The sequence below is a fragment of the Pezoporus flaviventris genome, unplaced genomic scaffold, assembly GCF_033815535.1.
Source record: "Pezoporus flaviventris isolate CSIRO_AGI_PZ_B2104156 unplaced genomic scaffold, CSIRO_AGI_Pfla_v1 ptg000054l, whole genome shotgun sequence".
Classification (NCBI taxonomy): Eukaryota; Metazoa; Chordata; class Aves; order Psittaciformes; family Psittacidae; genus Pezoporus; species Pezoporus flaviventris.
The window spans coordinates 5,797,818-5,814,136 of record NW_026892602.1 but is presented as its reverse complement, the minus strand read 5'-3'; the positions used below and the strand labels follow the sequence as shown (position 1 = coordinate 5,814,136).

At 41.0% G+C, this 16,319-nt stretch overlaps 1 protein-coding gene across 1 annotated transcript in view; it reads left to right on the top strand.

The window, feature by feature from the left end:
- Positions 1–2,017: 2,017 nt before the first annotated feature.
- The window catches only part of NKD1 (NKD inhibitor of WNT signaling pathway 1), a 110,608-nt gene continuing 96,306 nt past the window's right edge, over positions 2,018–16,319 (top strand). The window contains exons 1-3 of the mRNA XM_061469068.1: positions 2,018–2,384; positions 2,525–2,557; positions 2,757–2,917. Coding sequence (XP_061325052.1) covers positions 2,360–2,384; positions 2,525–2,557; positions 2,757–2,917 — 219 coding nt within the window. The 5' untranslated portion in view covers positions 2,018–2,359. The remainder of the gene's footprint in view (positions 2,385–2,524; positions 2,558–2,756; positions 2,918–16,319) is intronic.

Here is a 16,319-nt window from a genome sequence, read left to right as displayed (position 1 = left end):
GGGGACACAAGTGGACCTCTGTAATCTGTTGTGAAAGTGAGGGCTTCTTCTCCCAGTCACTGGTTGAGAGCTGCTGAACTCATGGCATTCCTAAGACCTCATTCTGTTCCCAAGAGCTGAATGGTGGGGGCACCACTTCACAAAATCAGTTAATAAATCCATACCATTTGGGGGCACTTCATCTATGGTGCTCTGTCTCATAAACAGTGAGGATAAGTGATATCCCAAATAAAGCATTTGCCAAAGAAGTTAAAAAATGGTAAGCTGAGGAGAAAATAAAATAGGTATTACAATTTCAAATTTGTTCATATGCATAAGAGAGTTTTTACAAGTTTTCACAGCCTAGGTGAGGCTCATGCCCCAAGGAGTCTGCTTCATCTCTTTTTTCCCTTCTTTCTCCCTAAAACAAGAGGCAGTCTTCAAAGGAACAAATATGCCACTTTAAATACGCAACATAAAAATGGGCCAAATACATTATTAAAATACACTTAAAAAGAGATTCACAAAAGACTCATGTGATTAGCTCTTTGACAAACAATTGATGCTGTTGAAATGGCTGCATTTCACAACGCAAGTGTTTTCTTTGCTAGACAGATAAATAGTTGAAATAATGTGAGAAACGACTTTGCAGTCATCCAAAGACCAATTTGGCTCTAAATGGTTCATTTAACGTCTTTCGACTGGCTGTGCTGCGCAGCCGCTCCGTACCCGCCCTTCACCACAGCCATGTGCTTTGGAATTCCTTCTAAAACTAAGCTCCAAGCCTCACCCTCCTCTCCCCGTCCCAATTCCCTGCAGAAGTGTTACTACATATGCTTTGAATCTTTCTTTCAGATGCGCTCCCAAGTCTAACTCCTTCCTCCCGCGCTTGAAACATATGGATTTGAAAGCACAGATGTGGCCTTGAAGTTTTTGGACCAGGCTCATCTGGGTCAATCCCTGTATAGTTTGACTAGTACTTTCTTCAGCAAAATTCTCAGAAGCCTTCGTTTTTTCTTGTTCTGACTCTACTATGCACTGCCTTTTATCTCTCCTAGTTGAACTACAAGGATCTCAGGGGAGATGTGATTTTCATAAACAGAAACATAATGGCCAGCCAGAGGAAGAAAGAAAATGTTTAATGACTGTGAGAATTGTCTTTATGAAACACCAAGTTTCCATTTAGTTTATTCTATATGGAAAAAATATATCACCCATAGACTGGAGGAGAAAGGGAGGTTATTTCAAGATATTATTATTATTATCATCATTGTTATTATTATTATTATCATTGATGATGACTGATCATCATCATCATCATTGTCGTCGTCGTTTAAATCCAAGCAAGAAAATTAACTTTATCCCATCCGAAACCAGGCCACTTATTATGACAGTGCTGATAGAGATTTTGTCCCGCTGCTGCCAGCACTGTGCGTCACAGAGAAAGGGTTCTGGATCTGGCCCCGAGAACTCCCTTTTGCCATTAACAGGGACTCGGTAGGATCCCTTCTGCGCACAGGGATGCCCGTAAAACACAGTTTGCGGACTAAGTCAACCGTACAACTGCTTTACCGGACATGCTGTTTTCCTTCGCGATCCAGATGACTCGAGCGGGTCAGGAGCACCCCGGCACCGTGTCCCAGTGCCGGGGGTGATGGGGACCAGCTCGCGAGCAGCGCGGGAGCCCGGCTCCCTCCCGCACCCCGCCGGGCGAGCGGCGCCTGCGAGCTAGAGCCTGCGCCGGGCGGGGGAACCGCTTTGCACCGCGCAGTGCCAGCTGCCCGCGGGGGTTCCAGGGAGTCCGCGGAGGGCGGCGCTGCCCCGGACAGGGTCAGGACGGCTAGCGGAGCGGGGCTGCGGGGACTCATTGTGTGCACCCCGCGGAGCTGCTGGGGGAGCAGAGCGGGCGGCCCCGCTGCCCGTGCCTGGCTGGAAGTGAAACGCGCTCCGGCTGCTCCTTTTTCTTTTCTCTTTCTCTCATTTTTTTTTTTTTTTTTTTTTTTTTAGCCTCCAAAAGGCTCCCTCGCCCCTTTCATCTGCCGCCGCGGCCCAATGGGAAGGCGGAGGCTGCCTGCAAGTGGTCTAATCTCAATGAGGTGTCAATCATGTTCCCCGGTGGGTGAAGTAAGGTCTTTTGTAACCGCCTCTGTCTTTGGGAAAGAGAGGAGAGAGAAGGAAGACTGGAGCGGAGCGGGGGACGCCGGACCTTGCTGCAGGAGAGGAGCCCAGCTCTGATCTCCTGCATGCCTGAGCAGGGAAAGCGGAGCACATGGATTTCTAAACACGCTGGGATTTTATAGATCTACAAAAATAACAAGAAGCCAACCTGACCCTACTGAAGACAGTCAAATGAATCGTAATTGCAGATCAATGCAGAGAGATGGGGAAACTTCACTCGAAACATGGTTAGTTCCTTTCACTTGCTACTTCCTTAGCCCCTTCCCCTCATTCGGATTTTACTCGGTTTGTTGCTGTGATTTTATACTGGTGTCTAATGATCTTCCTTTATTATTTCCCCCACACACTTTCCTCCGGATCTGCCTAGCTGCCGTTTGTAAACCCCGAGAAAGTCCAGAAGGTAGGGATGGCTGCTTGCTGCTAGTAACTTTGAACGCGTTCCCCTGCTCTGGGTGCCTGCCCCCGGCCCCCTGCCCTCTCCCCTCAACTTTCCGCCGCGATTTGGGCGATCCTGCCCGTCTCCGGGGGATGCCGGTGGCCGCGGGGGCCGGGCGGACTCTGCGGGCGGCTCAGCGGCGGCATTGTCTCCTCTTTCCTAGGTGATAGTTTTGCTGTGAACGCTTCTCTGGCTCGCAGAGGGCTGGAGGACTGGATGGTGAAGCAGAAATACTCCGGGGGCAGCAGCAGCAGCGGAGGCAGCAGCTCGGGACTCCAGCAAGGCTGCCAGCACCGGGCTGTGTGCAGGCTCGCCAGCTCCAGGGTATGTCAGCTTCCTTGCTGCTCCCACCCCCCGTCCCTCCTTTTTGAAACGGGGAAAACCAAAACCTCTTTCTACATCCCTCTCTACCTCCCAAGGGTCGGTTGTGCAAAGGCAGGGTTTGCTCTGCCCCAGTGCTGCTCCAGAGGGCTGCACCGTGGGTGGCTTCCTTCAGTCCTTTGATGAAGTTAGGAGGTGCGGAGCAAACTTGAAACTGGCACAAAAGCCAGAGGAGTAAGAGAACCTATCCGCACTTCGATTAAAACAAACCCCTTCACAAACAGGAACAGAGAATCTCTGGGCAAAGCCCAGCACCCTGCCAGTGTGTGCAACCTTGTGCACCCTGATTGGTGTACAAGTTCGGCTGTGACATTTTGGCAGAGGAATTCTGGAAAGGAGAAGTGCCCGAAGACTGTATTGTTATTTATTTGCTCTTTGCTAATAATGGGGGGCAGGCTTTCTCCGTAAGAGTCATTGCACATGTTGCTTATCCTGGCAGTTAGCACACTGGCCACCCTTCCTCTTGCTTCTGGTCTTTTCGTGTAAAGTTGAGCTGAAGGAAATGTTTAAGTTGCCTTTTTTTTTTTTTTCCTTCCCTTCTTCTTAATGTTGTCTCTTTAAACAAGAAGGCATGATGGGAGGTAAACAGACTTAACAGTTCATAGATATGGTCCTCATAGTGTTTCAGAGTATGATCCAGAGCTTATTGATGTTTACTGAAAGACTTCCATTGACTTCTGAGAGCTTTGCATCAAGCCCTGAAAGCTTCATCAGTGGAAAAGTAACCTGAGAGATGGGGAGATTGGAATCTGTGCTTCCCAGCAAGGAATGTGGCTCTGAAAGCACAAGCAGAGCCTGGCCACCAAACCTCCTGCAGGCTCTTTGCTTTGTTAGCCGCCAGTTTTATTGTCAGAAACCTGGACTTTCCATGTCTCAGGAAAAACTATCTCGCAATTGGAGAATACTTAATTGTATTGGGTGTTAAAGTGTGTAGAGGATGCGTATGGGAAAAGATAATGATGACTTATTAGATTCCACCAGTATAGGGGACGATAAGTTGTTTGGAAGAAGTAAGGGGGGGGGGGGGGGACGGACGGGACAGGACGGGACGACGACGACAAGGTATTGATGCAAGTGTTTGTTTGATGAGTGTAATCACTTCATGTGCAACTTGCAGGTGTGTTTGGTTGAAGTGGTTTTTATTGTGCTTTACTTGGAGACAATGTGTGCAAAGAATGAAGGTCTCATCAACAGTGGTACATAGATGTGTAATACAGACACAAAGAGTGAACCCATGTGCTTTTAATTCTTTTCATTATCCCCATTTTAGTAAGTCAAGCTTTTTAGATATGTTCTACCTTTCAAATACACATTTTCTACAAAGAAGCTCAACTCACCAAACTAAATATGGGTTTAAAATGCAAGAGTTAAAGGCAAAAAACTCTGACTTTAGCTTTGTGAAACGTGTTTTCTTCCACAAATACAGTTTGTTTTCTGACAAGAAGGAAAAAAAACCCAACTTTGTCAGAGATACTTTTGTATTCGCAAAACTTCAGTTTTCGTTTCTATGTGGTATGCTCAGCTGGAGAGACAGTATTTCTCTTCTTAAGGCGTCCTTTTACTCATGATAGCTCAGCAATTAGCAAGCCATTAGCTAAAAATTAGTCTGCAGTTTTAGTACATTATAATAATGTAAATAGGTTTAAGTATGTTTAAAAGCTGTGTTCCCATGAGGCTTTTTACTGTCATCCTGATAGAGCTGTTGCTGAATGTTTGAAAATACAAATTTATTGCCTAATATATTGGGTAGTATCTGCATGCATATATCGCTTGCTAATTGACTTAGCTTAATTGTCATCCTGTCACAGGCACACTGTGACAGCTACATTAAAGTTCCTCTAAAATATGCTCTTTTTGTAATATGGAAGGGTGCATTCCTAATCCTACATTGGAACCAGATGTGCCATATGTACAGTCTTTTTGACAAGGATTATGGAGTCTCAGCTCTTTGCTGCGAGATTGCATGACTGTTTCTTTTCTGAGATCTCTTTGATCTCTTGTATAATTATACCAAGATACAAAGGGAATTGTAGCCTAACCTCTTGGCTCTTTGTTCATCTCAAGATGTAGCAATAGCAGTCACTTCTGGTAATGGTTAGTCACTTGAGATTGTGTGGGACAGTTGTGTATTCCCCAGTAATGTAGTACTGGTGCACTTGAATTGACCAAGGGCTCTTACTACTTTAAAATTCTTCCAAAAATGTTCAGTAAGCTTCCAGGGCTCTGTAGAATGGTGCAGTTTTATTGTATCACAGCTGAAACTTTGGCTTCTCATTAAAACATACTTTTTAGCCCTGAAATAGGTCCTTATTGCTGAGCTTGTGACTTACGGCAGAATGAGTGAGATCAAACACTGATGAAAATATCTGCATTCAGAGAAACATCCAGTGAGTTTTAAAAAATAATGGTCTGAGAAATAATTTCCTCCTAGGAATCCTTAACCAGAGTTTTGTTGATGGTGGTTTTATTGAATCTTATCTGCTAAAATCCAGTGTACAGGTCCAAATACCTGTTTTTCGTAGAAGAGAGCATTCAGTTGCTTTCAAATCTGAAACTTAAAAGATTTGAATAATTTTGACTAGAATTTGAATGTGATAGTGAAATTTGACTTATGCTGCTCTGTATAAGCCAGAAATTCTGTTTTGGTTCTAGAGGGAGGCTGTTTTCCTCAAGAACAGAGACACTGAATCATTTTGCTGAAGTTCATCTCCAGAGGAGATGACAATGAAGTTCAGGGAGATTCATGTAGCATTTTACAAGAGCAGGGAGTGACTAATACAGGAAAGCAAAAATTTTTCATTTGTGCTCCTCTCTTGGAGGGGAGGTCTTTACATCAGGGTGTTTGACGCAAGGAGGATTCAAGAATACACTACCTTTTATCCTCCTGAACTGAAGTTTTAAGAGTTTCTTGGTCAAAACTCTTCCCTCAGTTGATGTTATTTTTCATGTCATGTCCCATCCATCCATGTCTCCTGCTTCCAATTCACTGGAAGAACAGTTAAGTGTCCAGCTGTTGCCAAACGCATCAGTCATCTGAGAATGTTCTCATAGTATGTTGGGTGAATGCATGAACCAGGGGAAAGGGAGTGTATCTGGAATCCATGCTTCTGGTGCGTACACAACTTTCTCTTCTAGGCTGAGCTCAGCTCATTAAACCATTGCCACCCGCCCAGCAGGGGCTGCTGTGCTCCAAGGGTTTTAATTACTGTGGAGGATGAGGGTTGGGCTGCAGCCTTCCACATCAGGCAGAACTAAAGAAAAAGGGATTTCTGCTTCATCCATGTAAAGTATGAGGTCCAGAGTCATCTTCTAGTTTCAAAGCTAATTGAAACCACTGGGGCTGTAAATCTGTTAGAGCAATTGAATACACTTCTTTTGCTGCTTTATGAATGAGTTAACTTGTGCCCAGAAAGGTTTTCTGATGCTGTGGATTATCCTATAATTCTTAAGTTTAATTTTATTCTGTGTGTTTACTTTTGCAAACTATTTTTGGAGTTGAACATTGTTTGCAAGTATTCATGTATTTATTTGTTTAACTGTGATGTAACTCTGTGCTGAAAATATTAAATATGACATTTGCTTAGTTCAATTTACTTTTATCTTCAAAGCCATAAAAATTTCACTGGTTTCTTGTGTGTCTCTTTGAGATCTGTGCTTGGAATTGGAAAAAATGTTATATTTTTAATTAGATTTCAAACCAACTCACGGTAAGCCAAGTTAAAAGTAATCATTTTAGGTAAAATAGAAGAGACTTTAGCTTACCACTTCTGCTGGGCTCCTCAGTGCTAGTGATTCTCATATTCAACCCTAATTGATATTAGTTAGAGTTGAATATCTGATCTGGGAATAATACAGCATGAAATACTGAGGCACACCACTGCTTCAGAAGTGGGGCTTGTTCTCCATTTGTTCTGTGCCTGTAACTGCCAGTGCCATTAATGGACATTCCTTGCATGGCTGAGAGGAGACTACACCAGTGTCAACTTCTCTGCTTCTGTAGCACGATCATTCTTAAATTTAAAAAGAAACAGAAAAAAGCACTTCCTATTCACCCACTGTTAAATACCGTATGTGTGTGTGCATATAAAAATACATAGTCTTATGGAAAACACAGCTGGGTAGGTCATTCATCCAAAATGAAAATAATAAACAGGAAATAGACTTTTTAGTGAGATGTATATACTGTGGCTTAAAGGTTGTTGTAGTGGAAGACTTCATTCTAGCACTACTTTGGGGTCATCTCTTGAGTAGATGACATTTGAAAGACTGCCTTCTTACTGATATTGTGACAAGAGCAATTAAAATTTCCTTGGGTGCTGTCTTGTTTGACTGCTTGAAGTAATCTCTTAAACTGAAATATTTTCAAGTACATTAATGTCAGTATTGTATGGATAATTATTTGCATTGACTTTCAGGATTAAAATAAACAAGAGACTCAGCAGAGCTAGATCTTGGTATGACTGAAATAGTATGCTGATACACAAAATATCGTGTATGTCATTTAGAGTGAAATGGCCCAACTTAATATTGAGAGAGAAACAGAATCTTATTTACTGTTGAAATTTGGTGCCAACAAATCAAGGTAATTTAATTAGTGGGGGAAATAGTGTATCTTGACAGCTCTGGTTTGGGAAAATTATAATATGACTATTAACAATCAAAAAGTATCTGAAAGTATTAGTGCCATGGTGATGAGATTAGTGAATTGGCCAATGCTGTAGCAGAAAGCTAGATTCCAAGGGAATTATCCTTGAATGATACCAGTTGGTGCAATTAAAAGCCACAATCCAGTTGCCATATGGAAAGTGTTAGGCATCCTTACATGGTTTCAGAACTATGTGCCAGAGGTTAAATTGACATATGAAGAAAAGCATAAATTAAAAATTTTGTGTTATGAAATTAGAAGTTGACTTTGCTTGAGCCATATGGAGGAGGTAGATGGAAGACAGGCTGTATTTCATCAGGGCTTGTTTCAGATTTAATGTGGTGCACTTTTAATTGGGCATGTTGATTGGAAAGCTGAATGGCCTATGAAGTTTCTGCAAACAAACTCATTAAAGTAACTTTTTGGGGGGGGGGTAGTTGTTCATCTCTACCAACCCTCTTACTCCCATCCCATTACTTAGGTTGGCATTTGAAAGAAGGATGCATCTTATCTATAGTAGCTGGGTGAAATTCTCCTTTAAGCAATACAAGCTATGTCTCTTGGACTTCTCGCAGTCCCTGTTGGCTTAGTGAAACCTTAATTCTTCTGAATGAGGAGGGCTTGGTTATGGAGTGTATTTTCGTCTGTAAAGTAGGATGCAAAGTAACAACAGTAAGTTCTTTAATGACTTGAATGTAAATAATGTAATCCAGGCTTTACACTAAAAGTTTGGTTGTAATAAAAATGGGAAATTTGTAGCACATGATTGTCGACATATGGGAATATTCTTTACAGCAGCATTCATTAACAGAAGGTTTTTCTGTAGATTTTCTGAGATCTGTAACAAGACCCAGGAGAAGCTCTGTAAGTGGCTATTTGTAGGCAACCTTCAGAAGATCTTAGTTGACTTTTATGGTTTCTTTTGAATGGGGTTATGTACAGAGGAAAGAGAAGTCTCTTGAGTATTCTCTTGAGTACTGAAACATTATAAGAGATAGTTTTTCCAAAGTTGAGGAAATAATTGTTTGTTGATGATATTTAAATCAAAATGGAGCATTGCTCCCCATGCTGCAGATGTTGCCCTTTATAGAAATCCTGATGGATGGATTTTGCTTCGTGAATGTCAGCATCAAAACCTGGTTGGAAAGTAAGTGATAGATGTTGAAACACACAAAGTATTTGAAATGATTTTTTTTTTTTGGTAACTAAACCACTTTTCTAGTTAATACGCCAGTTACTCTGAATGATTTTGAGTTTTCAGACTGTGATATTTATAGATATCTTCATGGAAAATGAGGTATAGTTTTAGTTCAAAAAATTACTGTGAAGAAATGGTCAAATAGACTTTCTCTGTGCATTTATTTAGTCATATCTGCCAACACTGGCAGCAAAACTAAGCTTGTATTTACTCCTACAGAGTAACTAGAGCTATGGGAGACTGAGTCGGACTGTATTCCCCTCAAGTTATTAACCAAGTTCCAAACGCAAAGTCTTCATTGTGTCTGATTTCTGAGCCAGCAAAGCATGTTTGTGTTGGAATTTCTCATGACATTTGTCTTGCAGTGGTGGAACACCAGTGGTGTTAGCTGTGGTGAAAGGGCTGTGTTGGCACAGACATTTTTACTTTTGCATAATCTAAGAGAGAGGGGAAATGACTTGTGTAGGTTCAGCTATTGCTATTCTCGTTGTTCTGCAAGGGGTACTGCTGTACAGTGCATTTGCTTTTTGTCAACTTCTGGATATATTGTCATCAGAGCAATATAGCATATATTTTGTCTTGGAATTTGCAGAATAGCAATGACATGTCAGAACATGCGCGACATCCTTTTTTGAGTTGGAAAGTCCTGTACAGTTAGTGTCTTCCAAATAGACTGCTGTCACATAACAGCATGTCCACTACTTAAGAAGGGCCAGACCATTCGTTTGCCATGGCAGTTGGCATTCCCACAGGCTTATATCTGCAAGTATGTGTTCAGCCAGATTCCTTAATAGGTGTGTGTCTCATGTGATCTGGTGTGTGCCCATCGTATGTGAGAAATACTTTGGTTTAATCATACAGAATCTGTTAGAGGAAGGGAGTGATGATGCATTCTCTTGTTGGGAGGTCCTGTAACAGCTGTGAAACTGAGTACCACTGGGTTTGTTTGTGTGGTGTGGCCTATTGTATGTTACAGGGCAATGAATGCTGCTATTGTTTTAGCCTATAAAGCTTTTGGTGGAGTAAATCCTTAAAATACACTTAAAAGACCCTACCACTCCAACCCCTCCAGGGATAATGGAAGACCCCCTGGTTCCTTGGTTCAAACCAAAATCCTTGCCAAATGCATGAGAAGTAGTTGTTCCTTAAATCTGAAGCTGTCGCTAGTAATATTTAATATTTGTTTTTTTCTGCTTTTTGTCAAAGCTCTGATAGTGTGCTAATTTGCTCCAATAACCCTTCTTGGTCTGAAGCTCATAAAGCTGAGTGTGAAAATGTCTCTGGCTTATACCTTAAAAAATGCCATTTACCAGTCTTGCTTTTGGTTTTGATGGGTTTGGTTATAAATGCAGGCTCAGTGGCACTGGTCCCTTATGATATTTGCAATAAGAATCTCTTGAGAAACCTCGCTTAAAATGTGGGAAGAGATCAGTTATGTTTTGAGCAAAATTTGCAGCAGAGATCTCTTGAAGTGCCTGGAATTTTCAGCCACGTATCCTTGGACTTCAAGCTAACAAATGCAGGCAAAATATATGTTACTTTAGCTCAGAGATGGGTTGGCATGTGGTCAGAACAGTCTGTGCACTGTCCATCTAGAGAAATACTTTGTGTTTTGTGATTAGGGTGGAATTTAATGCATTTGAGGGCATTACTGTGGTACCTTTAAAGGGATTAAGTATATTGAGTTTCCTATTAAAGTGTAACATTGTGATTCAAGATCTGTGAAAGAAAACCATGCATGGGTGTTTGATCTTGGGGTGCAGCCGTACATGCTGTGAGGCATAAAATAAGGGGATAGACTCAGTAGGGAAGTGACAGAACAAAGTACTGTCTTGCAGGAGAAATGGGATTTGGGAGCAGGCTTGGATCTTTTGATCCATATTCTGATGTGAAAGATGAGTGGTACAGAGGTGACAGATTTGTCTTGGGGGAGGAAGGAGAATGGTGGGTAGTGTGTCATATTGCCCTCAGAGGCAGTTTGCCATCTGATTCCCCAAAGGTTTGATAGTGGTAGGTAAGAACTAAGCCGTTTCTTGTCCTATCTTAAAAATCTTTTCCTGTTCCAGGACAGTTAGTTTCAAGAGAGTTAGGCAAAAACGGTAGCATGTAAAGCTAAGCCTTATGCATTAAATGCATATAAAGAACAGATGCCTGTTTGGGCGAAACGGGAGTTTTGTCTGTACATAGTGCACTAGTCCTGAGCTCACAGAATAACAAGCAGTCTCTGTATTGCATAAGATGCTGTGGTTAAGCCTGTATCAGTGTTTCTCCAATAAACTACTGTTTGAAACAATAAATAATTATTTTGCTTGTGAACTTTCCAAAACTCTGTGTTCACGTAGCATACGTTCACACGTACGCTTACGTGTGTATACACTACAGACACTCATTCCCCTATAAAGAGAGAACATCATAGTCTAGCAAACAGAGTATCTGTCATTCCAGCTGAGCAAAGGTCTAAGGCAATAACCCAAAATATTCTGGAAGAAATTCTAAAAAGCATTGAAGAAATCAATCGTCTGATCCTAGAGGAAGGTCTTTGATGTAACCCTGGTAAGTTTATACTGGGAGCCTGCCTATTTCTTTATGGTCAGCCCTAGACTTTCTCTATGAAAAGTGGATCAAATAATTTCATATGCTTCTGCTTCAAAAAAAGATGGTTGATAGTTTCTAAAGCGTACACACTGTTTAAATGTAGATTGTGGCTTTTAGCCGAAGCCCAGGTGGGGAGGAAGGGCTTTTCAAAACAAGTACTTACAGGAAAATAAATAACACTTTGATATTTTTCCCATGGAAAAACTGTGCCTCATTTAGCTATCCCGAATATTTAATTTTATGTTGAAGATAAACTTCATAGGTTATCTCAGTTAAAGCCATTTTTATTTATGCAAAGCTTATGTGCAAGGTCTTGTTCCTGATGTGTATGTAAAAGGAGTTCTTCAGAATACCATAAGTTACTTTTAAAGGTATATTTATAGCTAACAATGTCCAGTTATGTGTGTCTGATTTTATCATTTTGAAAAATTCTGCAATATTTCCCTGTTGTGTTTTGATGTAAAAGTCCTTTTGTAATAGAGGGGAAACTTCTCACTGCTTTCAGTGGTTTTGTACTGGGTTCTCTGCCACATCAGTGGAAGATGAGGGAAGGTTCAAGTGGTAGTATAAGAGTCTTTTTATCTAGCAGCTACATTGCTGGTGGAATGGCAGTGTGTTTTTCTCTACAGATGCAGTTTATTTGACCATTTTATGACAGGTTTATGAATTTCTTCCCAGTTGTACTGCCACTTAAATTTCCATTTGTAATTAACATTGTAATTTTGCGGATAGGTTTATGAAGCATATTTTGAGAGAGGCTATTCCCACAGCGCTACTTAATACCCGTTAAAATATCACATTTTTATTGTATGAAGGTGTTTTTTATCTAATTAGGTTGGTTTGTTAAAGTATTGCGCCACAATCTCTTTTTTTTTTTTTTTAAAGCTGTTTTTAATCGTTTATTTATGACTGGTAGGAAGCATTACAAAATCTTTAACTCTAGCCTAATGCACAGCATAAAGGAGTAAATGATCTCTTCCTGCCTAAGCTATTGTACAGGGCTTTTCTTTGAAAGGCATCCATTCATGGATTAAAACGTCATGACGTGTAACAGAACAGAAAAAATACCAACCAGCAATCAGCATTTAGAAAGGAAGTATTGTAGCCATTGATGCTACATGGACTTCATTGGAATTTGGTCATCAGCCTTACCATGGCACACTTTTCCACATATGCTGTTTGATTTTTTTCTTTATTTTTAACATAATTGAGAAAAAAAAAAAGAATGAAATCAAGTTTTGTGAGAACTGTGATAAAAGTCAAAGGTAAGGCACATTGAAGTAGCTCTGTGTCCTTGGAGGTCCTTGGGAGGGACCAGCTAGACTAAGCACTGCCTGTGCTTAGTCAATGAACATACATTTGCTGCTTAAACACAGAAGCAACCAATGCTAAAACAATTCATCTTTAACCTGATGGCCACTTCTGGTTTTCCCCATTTTAGAAAGACAGAAACCAAAGGCTCTGCAGTGAGAAGCCCCCTAGATTTGCCAGTAAATGAATAACAGACAGTGGGCAATGTCCTGTGGGAGTAGCAACAGGATTGTGATGTCCTTTATTAGCTCAGCAGCAGTAATCTGACCCTCCTTGGTGTGTTTCTGATGGCGACACTGACAGTCCTGGTCTCCTCAAAAAATAAGGAGAATTTCACCACTACTGGGGAAAATAGGAAAGCTTGTTAAATACAGTGGGACAGAATGGTTAGACAAGAAAAGTGCTAATGTCATGCATTTAGGGCTATATTTTTAGCAAGGAAAGAGTCCTGGCCTACTGTCAGCAGGAGCCCTATCCAAAGACTAGGTGAGGCTTCGTCCTTCAACACTTTTAGTAGGCATGGGATCTGGTCAAAAACTACTGTTAAATGCCAAAATCCAGTAGTATCAGGCATAGATAACCAGTTCTGCCTTCAGTTAGAAATAGGCACAGAGACTCTTTTCTGAGAGGCATGCCAGTCTGAGACACATGCCAGACCAAGGGTAGGATTTGGCTTTAAATTGTGTTGGTACAACTTACTGATGCCAGGGGGCTTGGTGATAAATAGCTAACAGCAGAATTGGGTGGAGGGAAGTACATCAGCTGAAAAAGCAGTCTTCTGGCATTCAGTCTCATCTGCCTGTAATTGGGGGGGGTGGTGGTGGTGGTGGTGGTGGTGGTGGCTGGCTGGTGGAAGTGTGTGTTGCCCAGATTTAGCTATCCACAGACAAGAGCCTTTCTTGTGGTTGTGGTGACAGTGAGTATTTTGTGTTGTACCCAGCTGCACACCAAAGTATATTGTAAGTTTTGTGCCATGCTGGTTTGCAGTGGCTGTTCTTGCAGGGTGATGCCTTCCTCCAGTGGCCACACTGCTCTGTTCAGGTAGCACGCCTTTTCTTCTATTGACCAAGTTCTGCTGATGGTAGACTTCACCCACACTTCACATGCCTATTTGAACTGCCTGCCTGTGCTATAGAGAGGGTGAAATGGTACATGTTTTGCCACACAGGTTTTCGACTGTGTGCTATTGATAGGACAGATTTTGGAGTGGTCTCTGTGGAGTATAAAGGGTTATGTTGTTGAAGTTATACAGGCGCCAATCCACTGGCACACCGCAGGTGATCTCGGAGTGAATGTTGTTTAAAGCGCCTGTCCCACGGTTTCACAAATGTGCTCTGACCAGAGGATGTTTTTCTAACTTCAAAGGGCTTCTCAGGCTGGCTTGGTGCCTGACAGACTGAGTCCACAATTCCTCTCTGCTCGTGATGTGTTCTAACCATGTGTGATTTTTTTGGTATGTGATGTTTTCTTAAAGCGGCATTGACCTGTGTTCAAGTGAAACTTGCTCTTAAGCTTGTAAACACAAACTTGTCGTGTGGGCAGTTTTCATCTTAACCTGATGTGTGTATTTTTGTAAGAGCAAGAATAGACATCAAAAGGAGGAGTAATCTATAGTGAAAAAAAAAAGGCAAAAAAGAAAAAAAAAGGCAATAAACTTCCAGCAGCTTTTGATGCTGCATGGTCTTTGCCACCATCCAGAGGCTTTTCTTTGAAGATCCAAGTGTGGGTCCTTTGCTGGCCATAATGAGAAGAGCATGTTCCCACCTTGCACTGCTAGTGTTGTAGTAGGCTACTTTCACATTTGCCTCTGCACAATGGGTATGCAAAAGGGGAAGGGAAGGCAAAAAGGAGTAGAAAGTGAAAGGGACCTTGAACACGTATCACTGGCCTGATTGTTAGCTTTTTCCTTCTCTGCCTCTTAAGCAATGTTATATTAAAATAAGCTTTTAGGAACATGTTTGTATGTTTTTAAATATTAAAAGTTTCTTTTTCTCCTGTAGTACTTCGTAGTACAGTTTTCTGAAGGTTAATACAAAATGCACTTCTTTTTAATGCTGAGAATTAGAGATGACCGTATATGTTTATATGAGTATATGTGGGTCAAAGTCGTTTACTGTTGAAGTCCACTAATACTTCACCAACTCTGCTGAGAGAAGGATCAGGCCCTGAAACATCTCCTGAGATACACTGTACTACATTAGCTGTGGTTGTGAGTCTGGAAATGTCTGGTGTTTCAGCAATTTGCACTGGTGGGCACTGTTTTTTTGCAATGTAAGTGCATTCATTAAGACTAGAAGAAGTAGGCTAGTTTGAGGCTTTAATGTCATCATTTTTAGTTTACTGTTATTACTATTATGGACAGTTTTGCATATATTTAAAAAAGCCAAACCAACAGCAAAATAAAACTTTTCTTCTAAGAAAATGGTACCTTAGAAGCCAGACTGTAACACTGTCTGGTTGCCAAGTGATTGAAGACCATCTGCTATGGGAATAAAACATCATACTGTGAATGGCATGTCATGAAAAATGTATCTCAGCTGTGCAATGCAGTTTTGCTCCTCATGAGTAACATTAGTGCAATCTAGCACCTCATAATTATTCCAGCTTTCAGATGCAGTTTGATCCTAAGGTCCTCATCCAGACAAGATTCTGGAGAAGTCAGTGATGTCTGGGACCTAAGCCCTAATGGCAAACAACCTGTGCTACCCTGCCATCCCCTGGTTATCGACAGGAACCATCCCACCACGTTTATTTTGGCTAGTTTTAGAGCAGGTGGCCAGGGTGAATTCCTAGTTTCAAAGTCACAGCTGCTGCTTTGAAATTGTGTAAGAAGGGCTTTGGTTTCTTAACACAAAATAACTGAGCTGCTGTTTGGTATTAGAGCATCATTATTCTGGGAAATGCGCTCTTCAATTTAAAAATATCTTCTGTATGGAAGTTGAAAGTTTATACTTCATGGTTCTAAGGGCAAAGAGCTGAAAAGGTTCCTTGTTTGACTGATGATTGTAAATACTTAAGGATTCCTCAGTGACTTGAGTGAATGGAATCTGAAGGTAGTATTAAAAATTAATACCAATATTAGAAACAGAGTTACTGCAGAATGTCTTGTTTGTTGGTATTAAATAATTTCTCAGGGTAACTATAATTTAAGATTTGTCTCTTTTAACTGGATGTCTGTGACAGTTACACCAAAAATGTTGTGTCTTTATCACTGAATCAATTAAAAGGGCCAAGTGCTCTACTTAATCAGAGCAATGAAGCTGTAATTAAGTAGAAGGAAATGTTCCATTACAAATCCCCTTTTGCTCTCCTTGTAAAATTTTATTTTTAAATGAGCCTTCTTGTGTAAGTTTTTCAGTAGCATCAGCAACATTGTCAGCAGAATAGTGAATTTGTGTCGCTGGAAGTATAAAGAGAATTCATGAAGGAGTTTGTGTTAAGCATAGTTTTCTTTTTTATAAAAAAAGAATTCTATTCACTGTGGTTTTTGCTTCTTTTGTATTCCTTGCCACCTTATGATATTATAATTTTTTTTGCCTAGTTTCAAAATTTCATATATATATATTTATAAAAAATATATGTCATGTAAGCCTTTT